At 39.2% G+C, this 26162-nt stretch overlaps 2 protein-coding genes across 2 annotated transcripts; both read left to right on the top strand.

Annotated features, from left to right (window-relative positions):
• The first annotated feature begins 630 nt into the window (after nt 1–630).
• LOC121393646 (protein kinase C delta type-like) lies at nt 631–5410 on the top strand. The gene is made up of 5 exons (XM_041562680.1): nt 631–846; nt 1214–1352; nt 2576–2767; nt 2873–3001; nt 3515–5410. Exons 1-5 carry the CDS (start codon nt 659–661, stop codon nt 3626–3628), a joined length of 762 nt encoding a protein of 253 aa, XP_041418614.1. The 5' UTR covers nt 631–658; the 3' UTR covers nt 3629–5410.
• A 17269-nt stretch (nt 5411–22679) lies between these two features.
• Nucleotides 22680–25753, top strand: LOC121393645 (protein kinase C delta type-like). The gene is made up of 4 exons (XM_041562679.1): nt 22680–22914; nt 24139–24330; nt 24436–24564; nt 25078–25753. Exons 1-4 carry the CDS (start codon nt 22714–22716, stop codon nt 25189–25191), a joined length of 636 nt encoding a protein of 211 aa, XP_041418613.1. The 5' UTR covers nt 22680–22713; the 3' UTR covers nt 25192–25753.
• Nucleotides 25754–26162: the final 409 nt, after the last annotated feature.

The following is a 26162-nucleotide window of genomic DNA, read 5'->3' as shown; positions in this document are numbered from 1 at the left end:
TTGTCATCTAGTACTAACAGCATAATCTGCTTGGTCATTGTCAATATATATTCTTGTTGGTATAGAGTGGTGGTACCTTCATGGTGTGTATTACAGGGGTACTTAGTTAACATTTAAATATGTTATTCTCTATCCTTAATGGGGAATTCATGCAACCGATTCCTGTGAATCCCAGGCTGAGCCAGAGGGACTTGCCCTGATTCCAAAGGCAGTCAAAATGCTAAAAAATTATATATCAAAGATATATGTCCCAAGGCTCTTATCCTCCAGTACTTAGTCATAGGTGTCTCTGAGACACCTATGACTAAGTACTGGAGGGTATGAAACGCGAAAGGTGGGCTATGTGGGGTTAGTATGTACCATTTGAAATGTAAGCTTTAATAAAAAATTGAGCTAATTGAGCCTTGGAACATATATCTTTGATATATAATTTTTTGCATTTAAATTTGTTAAACAAAACCTATTTATATGACGTTGACTCACATCCTCAAATGCCCCCCACACAGCTCCCAATACTGCCCTATTGACTTGTTAATGTTGATGCAGTTGGGGAGGGGGGTATGAGATCATTGCAGCAGGCCCAAGTTACATAGATGGTTTTATTTAAGTCCCTTTAGCCCTTCTTTTTACCAGCTCTACTTCTGTGTAGTAATGTCTCATGTCTCACATTCTTCTAACCTGCACTTACCAGCGTGAAGCCTTCTTTGTCCTGGAGTATGCCAGTGGGAAATCTTTATGGCAAATGATTCTTCGTGACGGAAATCTGCCAATGTCGAGAATCATATTCTACACAGCAGAGATGGTGGTTGCCCTCCAGTTCCTGCATTCTAAAGGAATCATTCATCGGTCAGTAAAATCTCAGTATATTGTGTTTGTGTTCTTTAACCTTGTAAAGTTCTTTGAGGTCAGTATAAGTGGCTACTTATCAACTATAAGTTCCATACGTATAGAGTACTCTATTATGCCCTCAATCAATCAAGGACAGTGGCACACAGTGGGCTTTGTTGTACGCTTAATTTAATTTAAATTAGTTTATCACCTTCTTTTGTGGTTTATTTAATTGAGGTTATTTTTAACAACAATTAACTTTCTTAAACAGAAGGGAATAAAATATGTGATCACATTTAACTGACAAAGACTTAACTTGTTCCATGAACCTTGACCTCTTTGTATATTTTTCTGAAAGTAAATTGTTCTTGTGTTTAACCTACAGTGATCTGAAGCCGGACAACGTATTGGTGGATAAAGACGGCCACATAAAGATCTGCGACTTTGGCCTTGCAAAAGAGAACATCACTGGCCAGAGGAATAACTACGGCTTAGCAGGAACCCGTGGATATCGGGCACCAGAGGTAACATAATTTGTTGTAAAATATTTACAATATATGCATAGTAGCATATATATTGGAAAAAAAGGTTTGTATAAAAAAAAGAGAGAATAGTATCAACATCTCAGATGATCCCATTCCCATGGGAATCTATCACCTGACAAATGCTGGCACAATGCCAATTCCGGCAATTTAGTTTCTTAGAATCTATTAGGGTCCAGTTTCGATGTTATAATTTTCACTGGTCTGAACCCAATGTGACCTTTACATGATTACAGGTATAGGATACGTTATCCGGAAACCCAGTATCCAGAAAGCTCCAAATTACAGAAAGGCTCCCATAGACTCCATTGTATCCAATTAATCCAGATTTTTAAAAAAGATTTCCTTTTTTTCTGTAATAATACATTAGTACCTGTTATTTGATCCAAACTAAGATTTAATTGATCCTTATTGGAATCAAAACCAGCCTATTGGGGTTGTTTCATGTTTATATGATTTTCTAGTAGACCTAAGATATGAAGATCCCAGGTCCCGAGAATTCTGGATAACAGGTCCTATAGTATTGAAATGAAACTGAAACTGTCAGTCCCAATGTTATAACCTTTAATCCTGTATCAGAAAACAGACCAACTATGTACTATTAACATTTAAACACACTGTATTTCAATATTAAAACAAATATATTTATTAAACAACGGGTTAACAGAACTTCCCACCTTAAAATCACTGGTAGGCAAAAGAATGCACCTCTCCTGTTGCAATTAAAACTTAATTAACACAAAGCATTCTAAATGACATTCAATACATTTTATACAGCACAGAAATGTCAGTTATAGTTACAAAGTCTTATATGGGATCTTAGTATTAATATGTAGTTTGTAACTGCAGAACCACCAATGATTTTTAGATAAAATTTTTATACCTGTTGCTTAATAAATATATTTGTTTCAATATTGATGTATGGTGTGTTTAAATGTTAATATTACATGTAATTAAGGTAACTGTGTCCGTCCCTTTTCTGATGCAGTTTAGACGTTCCAATATGTTGCAAAAAGACATCCCAGGTGTTGGGCAATGATCTTGTTGCTGTACTATAAGCATTTATTATTCCTATTGACAGTCGAGAGAAGCAGTTTATAGCAATTCCATGGAGAAAACTGTACTCTTGGTTCTCTTTACTATCACACATATAAGGAGTAATATATTTGTTGGTATAATTTGTTTTATTTATTTTCTCTTTAAAGGTTCTATTACAGGATGAGTACAATGCAGCCGTGGATTGGTGGTCTTTCGGGGTGATAATGTATGAAATGGCCACAGGTAAATTGCCATATTCAACATCAGGCAGCATTCTAAATCAGACCTATGCGATAATGACGGAAACACCAGATTACCCATCTTATATGAGCGAGGAAATGCTGGACCTCCTGTCTAAGGTAAATAGATATACTGGCATACTGCTTATGTGCCTGCCAATAATGCAGGGAGTTACCTAGTATAACATCTGCAAAACTCTAACATATGACCATGTTTCTCTTTAGCTTTTGGAGACTGATGACACCAAACGAATTGGACTGAATGGGAACATCAGGGAGCATCCTTTCTACAGCACTATCAACTGGGATGATCTGGAAAATCGAAGACTGGAGACACCTTTTCAGCCAGGAATGGTAAATTAATGCGCTGCAGCAATCAATGCACTTTTTGTATACTTTCATGAAATAGTAGGGCAGAGGTCTTCTGACTTCTTATACATGTATGAATTATGTGAAAACATGGTCATAACCGTAACTCTCCCATTGTTCCAGTGATGGTCAGCTAAAACATCTATCATAAGCCTTTACCCAAAATAGTTGTCAAGTTGGACCTCCCTTAATAACTAAAAGCCCCCTTTAGTAGACAGCTCCAAAAATTGCTGCTGCTGATATCTACCAGAGTGATAAGGGATAACAGTTTTAAGACAGAGGTTGTCCGGTGCATACAACCCCTGCTGTTATTGGGATGGAGGACAGATCTTTTGCATAATAACACCAGGCAAATGAGTTCATCCTTTTCTTCCTTGCAGTTAGGAAGCTCGCAGTGACCAATAAGGTGTTAAAACAAATCTACTTAAAACTATGAGTGAAATTAATACACAATTCTACTGTTGTATAAAAGTTTAAGTGCTTTTCTCTTGTTCACAGCCATCTGCGGACGACTTCTATGAATTTCCACTACCATTCTCCACTCATAATTGCAATGGAAAGAATTTAAAAGATTTCTCAGAAGTTGATCCCAACTGGAATTGGCAGGAGTAAGGCATGACCTCTGTTCTAACATGGGATACCATCATTAGTTGCTGCCTGTAACAACCTGAGGCCTTTAACATCTGTGGCAAGCTGCACCCCTAAACAACCAATCCACCTGCTGTACCAAACCTAAACCATCTCCTGTGACTGTCACCTGGTTCTGCCATCAAAGCCAGCACCAGACGGGATCTCTGACTGTAGCTTCTAAAGGATGGAAAGGTACAATGGTGAGGTTACATCTGGAATGAAGAGATTGCTAAACATAACCAGGTTACCCCCACCCTCCCCCAAACATCTGCCTCCCTCCTATTCCCTTACCCGTGATTAACCCCTTTCCTAAGTGGCCCACTCCAGTGGCATAACTATAAAGGAAGCAGACCCCATGGCCGCGGGGGGCACGGATCTACTTCCTTTATACTGTCTCCTTCCTTATCCCTGATTTCCCTCTTTTCTAATCACTAAACCACACCCCAAACTTCTGTCTCTCTCATTTCCCCTACCCATGATTGACCCCTTTCCTAAGTGGGTCACACCAGCAGCATAACTATAAAGGAAGCAGATCCCCTGGCCGCGGGGGGCCCAGGTCTACTTCCTCTATACTGTCTCCTCCTACTCCCTTTCCTCTGATTTCCCTCACTACACAACACCTCAAACATCTGCCTTCCTCTTATTCCCTTACCTGTGATTAACCCCTTTCTTAAGCAGTGGTGTAACTATGAAGGAAGCAGAACCCCTGGCCGCGGGGGGCCCAGGTCTACTTCCTCTATACTTTCTCCCTTCTGCTCCCTTACCCTTGATTTCCCTCCTTCCAGATCTCTAAACAACACCCCAAACTTCTGTTTCTCCCTTATTTCCTTACCTGTGATGGCATAACTATAAAGAAAGCAGACCCTGTGGCTGCGGGGGGCATGGGTCTACTTCCTCTATACTGTGTCCTCCTTTCCCCTGATTTCCTTCTTCCTTATTTACATTTTCTCTCTTTTACTCTCAATCCCTTTCCCTATTCCCAGCTTCTTTACCATCCACTTTTAAACCCTCCAGGTTTTCTTCCATACCTTAACCCTAGCACTTCCCATACCCATGCCCTCTTTGTCATCTCCACAACTTCTCCCTCAGCTCTTCTCTGTGAGTGTGTGCTCTATGTATTTGTGTGTGTGATTGAGTGTAAGTCAGTTTAGTCATTTGAAATGCTCACCCATTTGTTGAACAGGAGAACACTGAGATATATTTCTTACTATTATCCACTAGTATTTCTAGGTGCGTCTAGAGTCATTTTACTTGCAGTCCATAGCCAGTTCAGAGGTCACTGTATTTGTAGAGCTTGCATTAATAGCGCAGCTGCTGCTGACTGTACTGGAGGTGAAATTGGCTTAGAACCACCTTCAAATGCCCCTGTGTGTATCATCCTTACTGTTCTCCTGTTCAATGAACCAGTCACCAGTGCCAGGATATTTTTATAACCTGGTACTTTCCCAAATGTATGCCAATACTGAACCAACCCATATGCCCTGACGGTAGCATTGTACTTACTGTACAAAGCTACTGTTTTTAGTAGAATTAGGAAACCATTGATCCAGGGATTATACCGATTGCCATTTTGGAGTCAGGAAGGAATTTTTTCCCCCTTCTGAAGCAAATTAGAGGCTGCTTCAGACGGGGTTTTTTTGCCTTCCTCTGGATCATCCAAAAATTAGGTAGGGTTTGTTTGAGCAAAAGGTTGAATTTGGACACCTTTTTTCAACCATAAGATCAATGCCACACCTGGCTGAGAAAGCTGATCTGCACCCATTGACTCCAAGGTATAAGTGCACTGACAGTCATGGAACAGATTTTAGTGTTAAAATGCATATTTATGCTGCTTTGCACCAAAATCTACTCTGTGTGTGTCAGGGCACTTACACCATGGAGAAGATGGAAGTGGATCTGCTTTTTCACAGCCTGGTGTGGCATTAGCCTCACTACTAAGTGCAGATAAGATAATTCAAATCACCATTAGAATATAAATTAAAACAAACTAAAACAAAATCCCCTAAAAACAAAACTGAATCAAATAGGAGGGGGTTCAGTGCTGGCTTTTTTAAGACGGTAATTGGCTACATATGAATCTAGGATCAGGGACTATTCCAGCAAACCACAGCAATAATATTAGCTTATATATACCGATAGCTTACTATGTGATTTGCTTTAATATGCATGTATGTTGTATGGCTTTGTGAGACATATGAGCATTGTAAAAACAAACCAAAATTATCTAGGGCATAAAATAGCTTGATTATTCAAAACGCTGCCTAGACACTACCTGTTTTGTACCCCAAGTTAGATTAGTAATTTGATCAGCTAAATAGGGACATCATTAGTCATTCACCAGTATTTATAATCTAAAATCCTTACTGGTTAGGGGAGTAGTGCAGCAAATAATATACTTAGCCAAGCAGCAGCAGTATAAATCCCACCTGCTCTATGTGTCTCAATGTTATTTTCTCCAACACAGTAAAAATAGCCAATGTATGTGTCAGTGTTGTGTCTGAATGTTAACTTAAAAAATCCCAGTGAAGAGCTTTATGGACTAAATAGGGAACATTGCAGCAAATCATATGTTAGCAAATCATTGGTGATTTCATTCTCCTGAACTGAACTGGGCTGAACTCCACATCACGATAAGGACGATTTGTCGCCAGGTGGTGGCACGCATGCAAAGTGTCGGATGTGCAGAATATAATGGAACTGATCAAGGAATCGCAGACACTCGATATAACTGTCGGATGGAGATGCAGCATGGGGCGTTCACATCCGACAGTCGATCCATGTCGTTTGTACCTGCGATTTCTCGATCAGTCCCATTATATTCTGCACGTCCGACACATCACATGCGTGTCATCACCTGGCGACAAATATGACCTCAATGTGCCATGGAGTTCAGCCCTTATGCCTATGATCACCAGAAGATTTGCTCCAACAAAATAAAATTAGCTAGTATATATGTGAATAAAAGCCAATTATGTGTGTGTGGGAATATTTAGCTTGTGCCTCTCAGTCATTACTGAGGAGGAAAGGTCCCATGACGGTTTGTCACTCAGTGCTGGACCAGCTAGGGAACTATTGCAGCAAATTATAGGGTGAGCCATTTGCTGCAATAAATGGACAGTAACAAGAGTTGAAGCCTTGACGTGGCGTTACTGCTCACATGGGTAACCATGTGCCAATTCAACCATTTATGAGGCTGTGATAGTGATTGTGGAGTATATTTAGTATTTAGACCATTGAACAATTATTCATTTTACTGAAAAACTAATCTTACATTTTGTTTTCTAGGCTATTTTTATTTCAAAACACTGAAACTATGTAGAAAAAAGGAAATATACAGTTTGCATAATTATTCAGTTCCCACACTTTAATTGTCTGTAAAGTTGTCTTTTGGCTCCATAACAGATTTAAGCACTTCAGTAAGCAAATACCAGCCACAACCTTTTTCCCAGATTTAGAATTCTGGCTGCACAGTAGAGTAAAATCAGTCTTTCCTGATGAAAAGCAGCTCCATAGCAAGGACCAATTTTGTCATAGTTGCAGTCTGCTTAGATGGAGTTGAACCAAACAGAGTATTTCTGATTGGTCTGTCATTGATAGCATGTGCCATGGATATAGTGTTTCCCTTCCTTTGTTACTGAAAGATTTTGGACACGGAGGAGTGCACTGGAGAGTGGAGGTGAGAGAACAAGGGGCCGGACCAGGGTTAGGTGAAGAAGAACGTGCTTGGCCTCCCACTTCATTGCGCCCTAGGCATGTGCCTCTGCTGCCTGCCCCGTGTTCTGGCCCTGCGTCAAAGCTGTAAGAGTGGCAGCAGTATAAATTGCTTCATTGAAAAACAAAGGGTGTTGGCTCCTCCCCCTTTTGGGCATTCAACAAATATCGCCTTTTCATTTATGCTGACCCCATGATTATGTGATTCAAGTGTGGCGAGTGTGGCTTCAAAGCTCTAACATTGGCAGCAGCTTGAAAATCTTCCCTGTCAAAGTCAATGGAAGTGCGGGATCACTTAGAAAAGCACAATCAACCTGCTCCGCTATAGGACGAAGAAGTGTGGAGAGTTTGGCTGATGAACCCCTAAAACTGTAGGAGGAGAAGCGTTTAGAAAATGGGGGGCACTAAGAATAACAAAAAGATAAAAAAGCGGAAGGGGTCGGTGAAAGAAGAGGTATGTGGCACCCACACTTTATTGCTCCCTAGGTACATTCCTCTTCTGTCTATCCCTAGTTCCGGCCCTGCCTCAAAGCTGTAATAATATCAGCAGTTTAAATCTCTCTATTTAAGTCAATGGGTGAAATTCGATTGGCTGCTGTTGGCTTCTTCCACTTTGGGTCATCCAACAAATACCCTGTTTCATTCGGGAGGTTCCCATGATTATGTGATACTAGTTTGGTGAGTTTAGCTTCAATGCTGTAAGAGTGGCAGCAGTTTGGAAATCTTCCCTGTCAAAATCAATGGAAAAATTAGGGTGTTCTAAGGGGCGCCGCAAAAAAGACAGAGTGCAGGATCACTTAGAAAAGCACAAGCAACCTGCTAAAACTATAGGAAAAGAAGTGTGGAGAGTTTGGGTGCTGTACCCCTAAAACTGTAGAAGGAGAAGCGTTTAGAAAATGGGGGAGCACTAAGAATAAGAAAAAAATTAAGAAGCGGAAGTGGAGGAACAGTAGTAAACCAACATTATCCATTTGTAGCCTTACAGACAATTTGTTTTTAGATGGGGTCAGTGACCCCCATTTCATAGTTGGAAAGAGTCAGCAGAAGAAAGCAAAGAATCTCATCTCATTCTTTACCTTTTTACCATTTTAGTGCTGGGGTGTGTGTGTGTGTGGGGGGGCATTGCCCAAATGTGTGGGTGGGGGGCAGAGGATCAGTGAAGCAATACTGATTGAGGTACAGCACTAACTGTATTAGGATTGTGTTGCACTGCATTGTCTCCCCTACATAAAACAAATTATCACTGGTTCCTAACTTAACTGTGGTGATGATTTATGGAGCCGCACTGTCATCATTGAATAGGGACTAAAGGGACATTTATTCATTCTTTTATCTCCCCCAAATGCAGTCCCTTTCTAAGCTCCCCTGACCCATCTGGATACTGGTACCTCCATGCCACCCAGATGTCGTCTGATTACGGCTTGTCTTATTGCTAAGGTAGGTCTATAGTAACACAGTACATCTGGAGTTCTGCATCTTGTTCCAATCCTATTCAGTTCCCTGTGCCTAGTGATTCTAAACTAAACATTGAGATTTTATAAAAAATAATAACCTATCTGTATGGCAGAATGTATAAATTGCTGCTCTGATTAACGTTGGTAATGAAAGCTGAAAGGGGTTTTTCACCTTTGAATTAACTGTTAGTATGATGTAGAGAGAAAAAAAAGGCAAATGATTCTAAAACTTAAAAAATAATGAAGACTAATTAAAAAGTTACTTAGAACTGGCCATTCGATAACATACTAAGGGGGGTATTTACTAAAATTAAAAATGTTTCCCTTTTTGTAATAAAAACAAAGTCGACCTATTCATTTAACAAATTTAACTCAGGTCGTACTGGCCCTCAGGGATACCAGGAAAAACTCCCGGTGGGCCCAGGTGTCAGTGGGCCTCTTGTTTTAAACATTTGACCAATTTCATGGTCATTCCTTATTTCTTTATGGCAAAAAAAGAGGCTTAATAATGAAAGAATAGAGTATAGTAAGTAGATATAAAGACTAGGAGAATAAAGAGGTTGAGTAAGGAGAAGAGGAATAATAGTTGGAAAGTGGGCCCACGGTCTAAGGATTTCTTGTGGACCCCTTGGCATTTATCAAATAACCAGTTTTGAAAAAGTTGGGGCAAGAAAAGACTCGATAAAATCGAAATCTTGGATTGTACGGCTTTTTTAATTCCTGAATTTAAAGGTGAACGACCCCCTTTAATATAAGCAATAAAATGAAATCTATGGTAGTTTTTTCTTTCCATTTTCTGAACACAATTATAGTTTTATAGTGATATATGTACCAAAATTGGGAGTTAACCTCCAGTCTTGAGCCAGTCAGTTTTACACTGAAAGTCTCTTTTTTCCCTACGACTGGGTTGGATGGAGCATATTACCTTCAGCTCTGCAATGGGTATTATTTGTTGTATCCTCTGTATTAGATCAATAGCAGCTCTCCAGTTAGAGCCATGGAACAAAAGGCAGAGGCTCCCAGAATTCAGATGGAGGTGGCCCACAAGGGCCATGTCTTACTGCGTGTGTTGTTTGTATAATAAATGGGATAGAGCTTGGTGACTGAGCACCCGAGGGCATTTCTCTGTTTTCATAAGTATCTGAGGGGTCTCTTACATTGTATTCAATTATACAGCAGTGACCTGATGAAAAGCATAGGCTGGGGCTGGTTCTTATTTCTCTATAAATAAGTTTATTACCCCTAATAACCCTTCCCCACCGTAACAATAAATCAGGACAACACCAAACTGAGGGTTACTTCTTGTAATCTGGCCTAGTGTTCTTAATAATATTGAATGACTCAAGTACTGAGAATATGAGCAATGGACAGGCCCCACAGTTAGAGATGTTCTTCATCGCTGTGACTGTCAGTAATGTAGAATCTATATTGCTGGCACTTTGTTATGTTTTTGGAACTGGTGCCCGTTCCTTGCAGTTTAAAGGGTTAAACATCCAACTTTTTCCCCATATATTAGCACATCCTTCAAATGGAACACTGAAATAAGGACCAAAGTGGAAGAATCTGGTGATATCAGAAAAAGGTATAGCAGTTATGAGAGAACACTGCTTCCCATCCAGAAAGGTTTTCTCAATATTTCCCCAAAAACCTCGCTAGCATTAATCAACTCTTTCACTTCTGCCGGCTGTTCTCCATTCAGATAGGCCGGTGGCTCTCAGTGCCGAACATAATGGCAGCCATATTTATTCTTTATTTATGTTGTTTGTCTTGCTTATCTCACCTCTTATGTCTTATACCCCAGTGCTGGAACAAGGCAATATGATAACCAAGGCAAGGATGAGTGGCACCCATACATGTGCACTCGAGCAGGGGAGGGGAACAGGGTTGGATTGGGCCGAAGACCTGCTTGCTGCCGCAATCTCTGTCTCTGGCCCCGATTGCCTCAAAACCAGGTACGTGCATGCACAGACAGGGGGAGGTCATGCCGAAGGTGGCTGCAAACGGGGTCCAGAGTGGGATTTGTGGCAGGGTTCTGGCTCAGGGGGGCCCTGAGACTTCAGTCCCGTTGGGCCTTGGGCCCTTATTCCATTGCTGGAGGGGAATAACTGAAAGTGTGGGTCAAAACAACCTCTGTATTATTCAAGGCCCAAACTATGGGAATGCAAAAAAAGACTTATGTGTCTAGCACCCCTCCAACCATTGAGCCCTAGGCATGTGCCTCTTCTGCCAACTAGTTCCAGCCCTGCATACCCCTTCTTCTTTAAGAATGTAAGCTCAAAGGAGCAAGACTCTCTTAACCACCTGTATTTGTATGTAGCCTGTATATTTAGATTTTTACACCCTTCCTTTGTACAGCACTGCGGAGTTTGTTGCTGCTTTATAAATACTTATACAGGTAGAAGCAGGCAGATATATCATCAAAATAATATAAAAGCAAGTTATACACTAAATGGCAGTGTGTTGGGAGTTTCCCTTAAATGAGAAGGATCTAGGGGTCTTTGTAGATAACACGTTGTCTAATTCTGGGCAGTGTCATTCTGTGGCTACTAAAGCAAATAAAGTTGTGTCTTGCATAAAAAAGGGCATTAACTCAAGGGATGAAAACATAATTATGCCTCTTTATAGGTGCTTGGTAAGGCCTCATCTGGAGTATGCAGTGCAGTTTTGGACTCCAGTCCTTAAGAGGGATATAAATGAGCTGGAGAGAGTGCAGAGATTAAGTGCAACTAAACTGGTTAGAGGGATGGAAGACTTAAATTATGAGGGTAGACTGTCCAAGGTTGGGGTTGTTTTCTCTGGAAAAAGGCGCTTGCGAGGGGACATGAATTACACTTTACAAGTACATTAGAGGACATTATAGACAAATAGCAGGGGACCTTTTTACCCATAAAGTGGATCACCGTACGCAGAGCCACCCCTTCATACTAGAAGAAAAGAACTTTCATTTGAAGCAACGTAGGTGGTTCTTCACAGTCAGGACAGTGAGGTTGTGGAATGCACTGCCGGGTGATATTGTGATGGCTGATTCAGTTAATGCCTTTAAGAATGGCTTGGATGATTTCTTGGACAGACATAATATCAAAGGCTATTGTGATACTAAACTCTATAGTAGTATAGATATGGGTATATAGAGTTTTAGTGAGTGTATTGAGGGGTTGGTGTAAGTGTGTGTGTGTATGGAAGCTGGTTTCATTTGGAGGGGTTGGACTTGATGGACCTTGGTCTTTTTTTCACCCAATTTAACTATATAACTATGCAAAAATCTAGGGGGGCGGTGGAAGCACTCTTAAGGCTAATACAAAATATATTTAAGTACAAGGGAAGTGCTACTTACAATGCATTTCCCTGGGCCCCTGTCTCATAAGTAATTCAATATAAATGCAAGTGCATATGCTTACAAAACAGGGGTTTTTAGTTACAAAGTTGTGATCATAATGTTGAGAAGCCACCATACCACGTCAAGGTAAAGCCCATATGGCGGTCCCTAACTTACTTAACTCAGGTCACAATATAAAAAGATACTTCTCTGCATAATAGCATTACTGTACACAATGTGTGTTGTGCAAATCTGGAAGCTAAATAGCAAGGGCTTTTAAGAGAGAGAGATTGCTCAAACCAACGTCATAGGACCAGAGCTTTTACAAAAATCTAGGGGGGTATCTTTTTATATTGTGACCTGAGTTAAGTAAGTTAGGGACCGCCATATGGGGTTTACCTTGACGTGGTATGGTGGCTTCTCAACTTTATGATCATAACTTTGTAACTAAAAACCCCTGTTTTGTAAGCATATGCACTTGCATTTATATTGAATTACTTATGAGACAGGGGCCCAGGGAAGTGCATTGTAAGTAGCACTTCCCTTATACTTAAAATATATTTTGTATTAGCCTTAAGAGTGCTTCCACCGCCCCCCTAGATTTTTGTATATAACTATGCAACTATGACAAAAACAGTGCTTTAAAAAACGCCCTTGAATCTGTTAGCAGGGACATTTTAAACCAACGTCTCTTTTTTCACTCTCTCTTAACTTTTCTTATTATTAGTTAAAATGTTAGTGTTTATACACAAGATTGTATCTGTGTGTATGGAGTTAGGTTGAGGTTGGGGCGTCTGGGACCCAACAACTGGATCTTTGCCTTGGCCTTTAAGGTGTCACCATTCATTCTTTGGGAGGTGGTCTGGATAAAGAGTGATTCTTTTTGGGTCCCTCCAGCATAGTTTTCCTTCTTTTAGTCCTGGACCTGGTGCTTGTGCAATTGTGCACTGCTGTGAGGATCCCACTGTCTTCTCTGACTGTTTTACCATCTTACAACATCAATTTATAACCTTTAATATAATCTCATCAAAACTAGCCAATATTCCTCCTTATTAATGTGTGATTACCATTAAGACCGGAAGAATCTATTTAGAATAAATTGCTTAATGTTTTCGACTAATAAATTAAGAACAATTCTACGATCAATTTTGTGTAAACGATGAAATTTGTAGCTTTATTCGATAAACTTCATTGTTTTTATTGGCAGAAAGAACAGTGTTCACCACAAGAGGGAGAACATTTACGTTTCTGCACAAATCCACATACAGTCCAGTTATAGATGCAGATCTATTTTTAAGCTGCTTAATTTTAAGAATCGGGAGAGTGCTATTTTAAACAGGAAAAAATTAACATCAATTAAAGCTATTACCTAGAGTCAAAATCAATGAATTAAGCCAATAGTGATGCCAGTATAGGAAATAACAAATGCTAAAAACACTTTACATCCCAATGACTCCAAATTACTAAACTTTGGGAGTTGGCACACATTGTGAGAATTGAATGCCCAGTCCAGTCAACTCATGTTTAATGGCCACATAAACCATGGGCAATTATAATCTGTAAACATAGTGAGTAGTTAGCCGACAATATGCTGCTCAAATGTGCGTTTGGTGATTGTGTCATTAGCTAGAATGCACTGGAGTTTGAGAAAGCGCAAAATCCAGCTCAAATAAATGAACTTCAGTGGGGGATTTCAGTTTTGGAATATTCCACGCCTACTGTCATTTTCACTAATAGAGTAATGTGGGACTGCCGCATTTATTTCTGTAAAAGTTAACTCAGTGTAGAGGTGTTGAGGAATCCAATTTGAAGGGTTATTTAGCAATGGCATACACCCCAGGAAGAAATAGTGAATATTAAGTTTTGTATGTGTGGTTTGTATTTTAATAATTAACTGCCTTTTATATATTCTACACTATCAAGTAGTGAAAACCCTTTATGGGTAGTTTCCGTTGTTCTTCACAGTTTTTTTCTGTACATCATTGTGAAGTGAAGAAGACCTTTAGGTCAAGGACTGAATGTGATGGATTTGGTTTTAAAAAAAATTAACCTTTGGGAAAAGTGCTGTGCTAAATGTGTCAGTGCATATAAATCCTAATATTATAAATGTAAAAGGAAACATTTTTCCCAGAGAGACATTGTTTAAAAACAGTTATATCAACACCATGCTCCTATCCCTTTATTACAGCATTTGGTACCCTTATTCAATTAAAGATTGCCTTGCCTTCTGGATAAACATTCTATGTAGGGTTATCTTCTTTAAATTTAATGGTAGTAACACGAAGGTGAGGATAATGAAAAGACCATTAAGGTCGCATGGTTTACCGTGTTTTTGACCACCACTAATCCTCTCAGGAATAGAAGTTTGAATCAAGCACCACTGCCTCCCGAAGTGAGAGTTCCCTTGAAAGCATCAGCCTTTAATCTTCATATGATTTTTAAGTCACAATTTACTGTAACAGCACTATTCCACCCCACAGATCCAAAAAACAAAAAAAAAACAGAAACTGGATCGTGGGGATCAGGGAATGTATCAAATACCACTCTCCCCCCAGGTGGACCATATCAGTTACAGGTATCCATGGCCCAGTAATCTCTGATAGTTTTTTGCCACTGGAAATTAAAAACTTAACCTTTAATAAAAAAAAAATACCCATTCTGAAAACACAGTATGGTGGGTACAATGTCCTGAAAAATCACATAAAAACTTACACGGGTATCTAGGCCGATTTAGGCAACTTTACTGGAATTTAGATAAGGTAATCGTTAGGACTGTTAGGGCTAGTCTCCACAGACACTACAAAGGGAATGAAAGTGGGAAGCACTCCCACGGCTACCAAGAAAAAATATTATGTTTAAACTACTACGAAGACAAACTGATTTTATCCTATTAATCAATGCACATCTCCCTGGTCCCACTGTCTCACAATAAATTCAATATATACTGCAGTGCTAGTCCACCTATGCACAGGGGCCTATGCTTTTCAGTGGCTTTTTCAAAATAGGCATAAGTGTCTGAGCAACTGTCATTTTTTGCCAATATATAGTCCTGATATTGGGCATTCCCAACCTGAAGGGTGCAGGAATCTTCAATGCTTGCTTAGCAGAAGTAAATAGAGGCAGGAGAATGTCCACATTCTCTGGAGGGGATAATCAGGAAATCTTTAGACTATGGGAAACACCTGTAGACACTGCCTTCTCTATACAGTGACATCTGACAGGCTGGCATCAGTCCGCCATATTAACTGCTGCCTTTGGACACTTTAGCCTGCAACCCCTGAACTGTTCCCTGTCCGAGTTTGCATGCCAAGATTTAGGCAGGAGGCAGCAAATGAGTGTTAATATTTCTTGGATGGCCTTCGGAGTGAGACCCCTCTGACTCCACCAGGCCCCCCCCCAATAAGGAAAAAAGATAGGTGCATTGCTCTATTTGAAAGAGGAATAATTCATCTCCTAACTCCTGTTATTATACTGTATTATAATGTCTGCCTCAAGTCATTGTTATGTGGTTTAGCTGAACACCTGCTATGTGGTTTTGCTACACTACATAAATTCAGGACTTTGTGGCAGTTAAAGGTGAACAAATGCTAAAAGGGTGTTTTGTTACAAAGACTTACTAACGCTAAATGATTTGGGCTAGCACTGTGCTGCAGGTAGCTGTAGGGTGGATCATACAGTTTTGCTTTAAATCCTAATCCTCTCCATACATATGAGAGTCATTTCTGATGGCGTAAGGGCTTACAATTATATGAAAAAAGGGAAATGGAGGATGAAATGGTATTATGTTGTGCTGCGTCAAATTCCAACAAAGAAGGAGATGCAGTGTTTTTCAGATATATCTCTGCAATGCAGGTTCAACAAGGTGGCAGCTTAACTAGAATGTAGGATTTGTATTCAGCCACTGATTTATGAAGGAATACATTAATGGGCTTTGAATGTACTTTAGAGACTCATCATCTTTTATATGTGAACATTGATGCTCTTCTCTACTCTGCACATTATCCCACTTTTTTATAACAGAACTCGCAGTTTTAGCGATTTCACCATTTTAATTCTTTCCTTTTCTAAAGAGTAGCAATTATAGAAAATCAGGTAATTGAACAAAGCATATGGTATAAACTTATATCCAGAAATAATAAGTCATGAAAAGCAAGGCTGGACAAGCAAAAGGTTTATAATTGATGTCAGAAAGAATTAAATGATGGCAAACCATTTCCAGACCATATAACTGAGCACACTATCTTGGTGCTCCAAATTCCTGACTGTGACATGGTGAATTGTGTTGAGTTTTTAACATTTTTGGACAGAGTTATTTTGTAAAAGTATATATGGGAGCTATATGAGAGAATCATATCGACTATGGGAATGGTTAGAGGAAGCTATACTATCAGATTTCTACAACTCAACTTGGCTTAGAGTTCAAGAGTAAAAGGTTGTTTTGATATTTTCTTAAAATACTCAAGACAAGAAGCGATTGCAAAGTTAGGGAACATACATAAAGACATTTGTCAGTATATAAACTGAGAGTTTAAGAATAGCAATTACCAATTTACAATGACTAAGGGGTCCCTAATGCAATGAGGGAACAAAACCTGAGCCACAAGCCCTGGCACAGCACCCTTCAACGGCCTCGTTGGGTTGCAGTGCCAACAAGAAGATGAAGGGCGCACAGTGAGGCATTTTTGAAAAAGTAATAACTAACAAAGCTGTTTGGCACTAGAGTGTAATAGTAATTATGTCCTTCCACAGAAGCATAACAGACAGGACAAGTAAGGGGTTATTTAATTAAATCGATGAACACTCACAACTCATAATGGTTTTCTTATGGTAAGAAAAACAACCGAATGGAAAAAACTTGCTGCGAAACACAAAAACTCAAATTAATTGAGTTTTTTCCTTGAAAAAAACTCAAATAGCTCAAATATCAAGAGTTTTGGGCAAAAACCCTTCGCAAAACGGCTATTAACTTTCTATTTTTTAAACCAGAACGTGAGTTTTTATCCATAAATATCTACTTGAAAACTTGAATTGTTGTGGAAAACACACTCCAACACCCTTATAAATATCCCCCAACAATACCAGTTTATGGTTGCTCTACAGAATTTTTTAATCTAAAATAATGCTGGTTGTCCTTTTAGCTAGTCAAAGTTGAACTGACTTCAAAGCTTCCATCAATAGACAGTCAGGGGTAAAGCAACCCACAGCAGTTTCCTGCAATTTCACACAGTGGCAGCAATTAAAACATTCCACATGCCATATGCCTTTAAAGAGAATTATCTGCCTAATTAATAGTTGTAATATGACGCTGAAAACTGACTCAGGGCCAGTGACTCCCAGTAAATTAATTGTGATAATGACTAGGCATTGACTGACCATGAGTATCTGCAGGTTGATTATCTACATGATAAAAATGCAATGTTTTAAAGCCTTTAACTACGACCCAAATTAAATCATCTGTATGTGACCCAGATATTAGTTACACTTGCACACTTTTGTAATAATCGTACTATTTTTTTTTTTGGTTTTTTGTATGGGCATTATTGGTTGCTGCAATTTGGCAAAAAATTTGATCATCACTGGAAGGATTCAAGCTCTGCTCGTTGTTGTTGCAGATATTATGTTATCTTGTTACTGAGGCGCGTAATTTTTTTACTCTTAGAGAAAGTTTTTCTTTTCTTCTAATTATAGAGAAAGTTTGTGTGCATAGCAATGTATTCAGTCTCAACTGCATGCTTGTTGCTCATGGTAAACCCAATGAGCGATGCCATGCTTGGTGTCAATGCACACCATGCTTACTGTTACTTGTGGTTCGACAACAGCCGTTTGCGTAGGGAGGACAGTGGTAGAGGGTAGGTGTTTGTTAGCGTTGCTACATTTATTCCAAAGGTTGGATTCAAAATAAAAAACAAGTATGGAGGTAGTATAGGTAAAGACTAATGGATCTTGACGTGAGAGAAGGAGTATGTCGGCTGGAACAGGTAGTGAAAGTGCTTACGAAGGTATAAGACCACAAGGATGGATACAGGCGTCAGGAGAACGAAATTCAGATCAGCAATGGATGATTAAAAAGATTTGCAGAAATGCCAGACAGTCTTGATAGGAGCTTAACGGAGTGGGAGTAGAGAACAGACAGAAATAAACGAAGCCATTAAAGGCTAAACATTGAAAAAGGACAAATTGCAAAAGAAGCCAGCAGAGAAGAGGCCCAGTGAAGATGGAGGATTTAAGGAGAGATATGGAAGAAGGAGATATAGAACAGGGAAAGCAGGCAGAGAGAGCCATTAAGATGAAGGTATTAAAAGGAGAAGATTTTGAAGAAGGAGAAACAGAAAGAAGCCAGCAGGAGAAGCAGTGAATGGTAAGAGCATTAAGGCGAGAGCAGTGAAGTGGACGTTACCAAAGCAAAGCCAAGCAAGAAAAGACAGTAAGCTTTTGAGAGAGTTTAAAAGCTCAGTGTTGATGAAGATGTAAAAAAAATCGAGAAGAAACAGTAAAGGAAGAAATATAAAGCAAATGAGATAGAATAAAGATCAAGATCAGAAGATCATTAGAAGGTAAGAAATACATTGTCCTTTTTGTGGTGACATAGAGACCTATGTACATGATCACTTTTAACGTAAATTACAGCTGATTATAAACACTTTTGCTAAGCCCCAAACTACATTACAGGTATGGGACCTGTTATCCAGGATGCTTGGGACCTGGGATTTTCCAGAAATGTGTCTTTCCCTAATCTGTGAACTAAAAATAATATAAATGGGTTGTTCACCTTCCAAGCATGTTTAGTATCATGTAGAGTGTGATATTCTGAGACAATTTGTAATTGGTTTTATATTCAGCAGCAATCTAGTTTAAAATGTCAGCAAACTTGTTACTAGGGTCCAAATTACCTAGAAACCATGCACTGATTTGAATAAGAGACTGGAATAGGAATAGGAGAGGGCCTGGGTAGATAGATGAGTAATGAAAAGTAGCAATTACAATAAATATGTAGCCTTACAGAACATTTGTGTTTAGATGGGGTCAGTGACCCCCATTTAAAAGCTGGAAAGAGTCAGAAGAAGAAGGCAAATAACTAAGAAGTCCAATTGAAGAGTTGCTGAGGACTGGCCATTCTATAACATACTAAACATAACTTAAAGGTGAACCACCCCTTTAAACATGAATTGAAACCCAATAGGATTGTTTTGGCTCCAATAAAGATGAATTTGATCTTAGTTGGGATCAAGGACAAATTACTGTTTTATTTTAACAGAGTAAAATGAGAATCAGTTTTTAAAACTTAAATTATCTATGAGATAATGGTCAGCCAGTAATTCATAGCTTTTTGGATAACTGGTTCTGGATAATGGATCCTATACCTGTATTATCAATTTGGCTGAACATACACATTTCTTCAATTCCTAGCTGAAATTGAATCTAGTTCCCAGTACTACAACTGTTGTCCCACCATGAATAGTAAATTGGCTATTGTAAACTGCAAAAGTGAGTATATTAGCAGGCTGAGCAATTTTACATTGTCCGATATACACTTTAGTTCCCCTTCAACTTATCCCTTATCTGCTAATTTCCTCTATACCTTGTATTGCAAAAATCCCATTGATCCTCTATGCAATACTGACAAACGTAGGCACATCCATTTCCAGACAGAGAGAGAATGGCACAACTCCATTTTGGTCTCTGAACAAATTTGGAGAAAGTAGAAAAACATGGCACTTTGCAGTACAGCTGTTTTCTGCATTTTGCCCCTCACATTTGTAAATGAGCCATTGGGTCATAAAATGAGGTTGCGAGAGGCCATACATATAAGTGGGTAGGTATCACCCTTTCAATTATATGTTATAAATAAGTACCTCCCAAGAAACCATTTATACATTTAAAATATAAAGGTTGTTTTGATTTTCACATAATCTTCATTATATTTGTTAATTAAATTTTTAACATATGCTACAGGTATGGGACCTGTTATCCGGAAACCCATTACCCAGAAAGCTCCGAAATATGGAAGTGCTGTCTCCCATAGACTCCATTTAATCCAAATAATCCAAATTTTTAAAATGATTTTCTTTTTCTCTGTAATAATAAAACAGTACCTTGTACTTGATCCCAGCGAAGATGTAATTAATCCTTGTTGGGAGCAAAACCAGCCCTTTCAGTTTATGTAATGTTTAAATGATTTTCTAGTGGATTAAGGCATGAAGTTCTAAATTATGGAAAGATTCATTATCCAATAAATGCTGGGTCTTGAGCATTCTGGATAATGGATCGGATACCTGTATCATGTACAATTTATTACCGATTGTAAAAGTGCAGAAAATTTTTGCGAAATGGAGAAAAATTTGCCAAGTACAGTAAAGTCTATAGGCATTTTCTTTTTTCTTGCAGTGATTTTTTGCTAGCAAAATAACTCAGAGTCTATGGGCGACTTTCTTTCTCACTCCTATTGCAGCAATCAGCATTTTTTCTCGCTCTAAATGCATTAAAGTCAATGGGGTTCTTTTTTCAAGTTTATTCCAAATGTATTAAAGTGAATGGGAAGTTTTTTCTTGGTGAATTTTTCGTGGCAAATTTTTGTCCACCGTTGGCGAAATGTGGAATGTGTGGTGAAAAAATTGTCTCATCACTACAATTTATCTGTGATGTGATCTGTTAAAAGCATTTTTTTTCTCTTTAAGAAGGTGGAAGCATACAGAAGAGACCCTGTCTGGACATCGAAAGACCTGCTACACTGGATAGTGACAACTACAAGTTCCACACTGTACTGGGACAAGGAGGCTTTGGCTGGGTGAGTGATGATTTCCCAAGTCATGAAGCATGTTGCATAGCAAGTTACATTGTGTCTCTACGAGAGACCCTTGATATTGAATCTCTTCTCTTATTCTTATTAGGTGATATTGGCTTCTTTTAGACCAAAAAAACAACTGGTGGCAATTAAGATCTTGAAGAAACAGAAGAACAACTGTGATTCCATCGCTAAAGAAGCCCGTCTATTGAAGATCAGCAGAGAATGTGCATTTTTATGCCATTCTTATGCAACTTTTCAGTCAGAGGTAAAGCATACTGATCCTTACGCACAATAACAGGTTAAAATAGCACTTTGTATGTGTCTCTGAGATTCAATTCTTGGCACTCCCAGGCTTATGTCAGTGTCGGACTGGCCCACCAGGATACCAGGAAAACTCCCGGTGGGCCCAGGTGTCAGGGGCCTCTTGCTTCTAACCATTTGGCCTATTTCATGGTCATTCCCTATTTCTTAGGCTTAATAATGGAAGAATAGAGTATAGTAAGTAGATATAAAAGACTAGGAGAATAAAGAGGTTAAGTGAGGAGAGGAAAAATAATAATTTGGAAAGTGGGCCCATGGTCTAAGGTTTTCTGGTGGCCCCACAATCTGAGGTTTTATGGTGGGCCCCTGGCATCCCAGTCCGACACTGCTTATTGTCATCTAGTACTAACAGCATAATCTGCTTGGTCATTGTCAATATATATTCTTGTTGGTATAGAGTGGTGGTACCTTCATGGTGTGTATTACAGGGGTACTTAGTTAACATTTAAATATGTTATTTCTCTATCCTTAATGGGGAATTCATGCAACCGATTCCTGTGAATCCCAGGCTGAGCCAGAGGGACTTGCCCTGATTCCAAAGGCAGTCAAAATGCTAAAAAATTATATATCAAAGATATATGTCCCAAGGCTCTTATCCTCCAGTACTTAGTCATAGGTGTCTCTGAGACACCTATGACTAAGTACTGGAGGGTATGAAACGCGAAAGGTGGGCTATGTGGGGTTAGTATGTACCATTTGAAATGTAAGCTTTAATAAAAATTGAGCTAATTGAGCCTTGGAACATATATCTTTGATATATAATTTTTGCATTTAAATTTGTTAAACAAAACCTATTTATATGACGTTGACTCACATCCTCAAATGCCCCCCACACAGCTCCCAATACTGCCCTATTGACTTGTTAATGTTGATTGCAGTTGGGAGGGGGGTATGAGATCATTGCAGCAGGCCCAAGTTACATAGATGGTTTTATTTAAGTCCCTTTAGCCCTTCTTTTTACCAGCTCTACTTCTGTGTAGTAATGTCTCATGTCTCACATTCTTCTAACCTGCACTTACCAGCGTGAAGCCTTCTTTGTCCTGGAGTATGCCAGTGGGAAATCTTTATGGCAAATGATTCTTCGTGACGGAAATCTGCCAATGTCGAGAATCATATTCTACACAGCAGAGATGGTGGTTGCCCTCCAGTTCCTGCATTCTAAAGAATCATTCATCGCGTCAGTAAAATCTCAGTATATTGTGTTTGTGTTCTTTAACCTTGTAAAGTTCTTTGAGGTCAGTATAAGTGGCTACTTATCAACTATAAGTTCCATACGTATAGAGTACTCTATTATGCCCTCAATCAATCAAGGACAGTGGCACACAGTGGGCTTTGTTGTACGCTTAATTTAATTTAAATTAGTTTATCACCTTCTTTTGTGGTTATTTAATTGAGGTTATTTTTAACAACATTAACTTTCTTAAACAGAAGGGAATAAAATATGTGATCACATTTAACTGACAAAGACTTAACTTGTTCCATGAACCTTGACCTCTTTGTATATTTTTCTGAAAGTAAATTGTTCTTGTGTTTAACCTACAGTGATCTGAAGCCGGACAACGTATTGGTGGATAAAGACGGCCACATAAAGATCTGCGACTTTGGCCTTGCAAAAGAGAACATCACTGGCCAGAGGAATAACTACGGCTTAGCAGGAACCCGTGGATATCGGGCACCAGAGGTAACATAATTTGTTGTAAAATATTTACAATATATGCATAGTAGCATATATATTGGAAAAAAAGGTTTGTATAAAAAAAAAGAGAGAATAGTATCAACATCTCAGATGATCCCATTCCCATGGGAATCTATCACCTGACAAATGCTGGCACAATGCCAATTCCGGCAATTTAGTTTCTTAGAATCTATTAGGGTCCAGTTTCGATGTTATAATTTTCACTGGTCTGAACCCAATGTGACCTTTACATGATTACAGGTATAGGATACGTTATCCGGAAACCCAGTATCCAGAAAGCTCCAAATTACAGAAAGGCTCCCATAGACTCCATTGTATCCAATTAATCCAGATTTTTAAAAAAGATTTCCTTTTTTTCTGTAATAATACATTAGTACCTGTTATTTGATCCAAACTAAGATTTAATTGATCCTTATTGGAATCAAAACCAGCCTATTGGGGTTGTTTCATGTTTATATGATTTTCTAGTAGACCTAAGATATGAAGATCCCAGGTCCCGAGAATTCTGGATAACAGGTCCTATAGTATTGAAATGAAACTGAAACTGTCAGTCCCAATGTTATAACCTTTAATCCTGTATCAGAAAACAGACCAACTATGTACTATTAACATTTAAACACACTGTATTTCAATATTAAAACAAATATATTTATTAAACAACGGGTTAACAGAACTTCCCACCTTAAAATCACTGGTAGGCAAAAGAATGCACCTCTCCTGTTGCAATTAAAACTTAATTAACACAAAGCATTCTAAATGACATTCAATACATTTTATACAGCACAGAAATGTCAGTTATAGTTACAAAGTCTTATATGGGATCTTAGTATTAATATGTAGTTTGTAACTGCAGAACCACCAATGATTTTTAGATAAAATTTTTATACCTGTTGCTTAATAAATATATTTGTTTCAATATTGATGTATGGTGTGTTTAAATGTTAATATTACATGTAATTAAGGTAACTGTGTCCGTCCCTTTTCTGATGCAGTTTAGACGTTCCAATATGTTGCAAAAAGACATCCCAGGTGTTGGGCAATGATCTTGTTGCTGTACTATAAGCATTTATTATTCCTATTGACAGTCGAGAGAAGCAGTTTATAGCATTCCATGGAGAAAACTGTACTCTTGGTTCTCTTTACTATCACACATATAAGGAGTAAATATATTTGTTGGTATAATTTGTTTTATTTATTTTCTCTTTAAAGGTTCTATTACAGGATGAGTACAATGCAGCCGTGGATTGGTGGTCTTTCGGGGTGATAATGTATGAAATGGCCACAGGTAAATTGCCATATTCAACATCAGGCAGCATTCTAAATCAGACCTATGCGATAATGACGGAAACACCAGATTACCCATCTTATATGAGCGAGGAAATGCTGGACCTCCTGTCTAAGGTAAATAGATATACTGGCATACTGCTTATGTGCCTGCCAATAATGCAGGGAGTTACCTAGTATAACATCTGCAAAACTCTAACATATGACCATGTTTCTCTTTAGCTTTTGGAGACTGATGACACCAAACGAATTGGACTGAATGGGAACATCAGGGAGCATCCTTTCTACAGCACTATCAACTGGGATGATCTGGAAAATCGAAGACTGGAGACACCTTTTCAGCCAGGAATGGTAAATTAATGCGCTGCAGCAATCAATGCACTTTTTGTATACTTTCATGAAATAGTAGGGCAGAGGTCTTCTGACTTCTTATACATGTATGAATTATGTGAAAACATGGTCATAACCGTAACTCTCCCATTGTTCCAGTGATGGTCAGCTAAAACATCTATCATAAGCCTTTACCCAAAATAGTTGTCAAGTTGGACCTCCCTTAATAACTAAAAGCCCCCTTTAGTAGACAGCTCCAAAAATTGCTGCTGCTGATATCTACCAGAGTGATAAGGGATAACAGTTTTAAGACAGAGGTTGTCCGGTGCATACAACCCCTGCTGTTATTGGGATGGAGGACAGATCTTTTGCATAATAACACCAGGCAAATGAGTTCATCCTTTTCTTCCTTGCAGTTAGGAAGCTCGCAGTGACCAATAAGGTGTTAAAACAAATCTACTTAAAACTATGAGTGAAATTAATACACAATTCTACTGTTGTATAAAAGTTTAAGTGCTTTTCTCTTGTTCACAGCCATCTGCGGACGACTTCTATGAATTTCCACTACCATTCTCCACTCATAATTGCAATGGAAAGAATTTAAAAGATTTCTCAGAAGTTGATCCCAACTGGAATTGGCAGGAGTAAGGCATGACCTCTGTTCTAACATGGGATACCATCATTAGTTGCTGCCTGTAACAACCTGAGGCCTTTAACATCTGTGGCAAGCTGCACCCCTAAACAACCAATCCACCTGCTGTACCAAACCTAAACCATCTCCTGTGACTGTCACCTGGTTCTGCCATCAAAGCCAGCACCAGACGGGATCTCTGACTGTAGCTTCTAAAGGATGGAAAGGTACAATGGTGAGGTTACATCTGGAATGAAGAGATTGCTAAACATAACCAGGTTACCCCCACCCTCCCCCAAACATCTGCCTCCCTCCTATTCCCTTACCCGTGATTAACCCCTTTCCTAAGTGGCCCACTCCAGTGGCATAACTATAAAGGAAGCAGACCCCATGGCCGCGGGGGGCACGGATCTACTTCCTTTATACTGTCTCCTTCCTTATCCCTGATTTCCCTCTTTTCTAATCACTAAACCACACCCCAAACTTCTGTCTCTCTCATTTCCCCTACCCATGATTGACCCCTTTCCTAAGTGGGTCACACCAGCAGCATAACTATAAAGGAAGCAGATCCCCTGGCCGCGGGGGCCCAGGTCTACTTCCTCTATACTGTCTCCTCCTACTCCCTTTCCTCTGATTTCCCTCACTACACAACACCTCAAACATCTGCCTTCCTCTTATTCCCTTACCTGTGATTAACCCCTTTCTTAAGCAGTGGTGTAACTATGAAGGAAGCAGAACCCCTGGCCGCGGGGGGCCCAGGTCTACTTCCTCTATACTTTCTCCCTTCTGCTCCCTTACCCTTGATTTCCCTCCTTCCAGATCTCTAAACAACACCCCAAACTTCTGTTTCTCCCTTATTTCCTTACCTGTGATGGCATAACTATAAAGAAAGCAGACCCTGTGGCTGCGGGGGGCATGGGTCTACTTCCTCTATACTGTGTCCTCCTTTCCCCTGATTTCCTTCTTCCTTATTTACATTTTCTCTCTT

The sequence above is a fragment of the Xenopus laevis genome, chromosome 5L (genome assembly GCF_017654675.1).
Source record: "Xenopus laevis strain J_2021 chromosome 5L, Xenopus_laevis_v10.1, whole genome shotgun sequence".
Lineage (NCBI taxonomy): Eukaryota > Metazoa > Chordata > Amphibia > Anura > Pipidae > Xenopus > Xenopus laevis.
The sequence above is the reverse complement of the archived record's forward strand: the minus strand, read 5'-3'. Positions and strand labels throughout refer to the sequence as shown.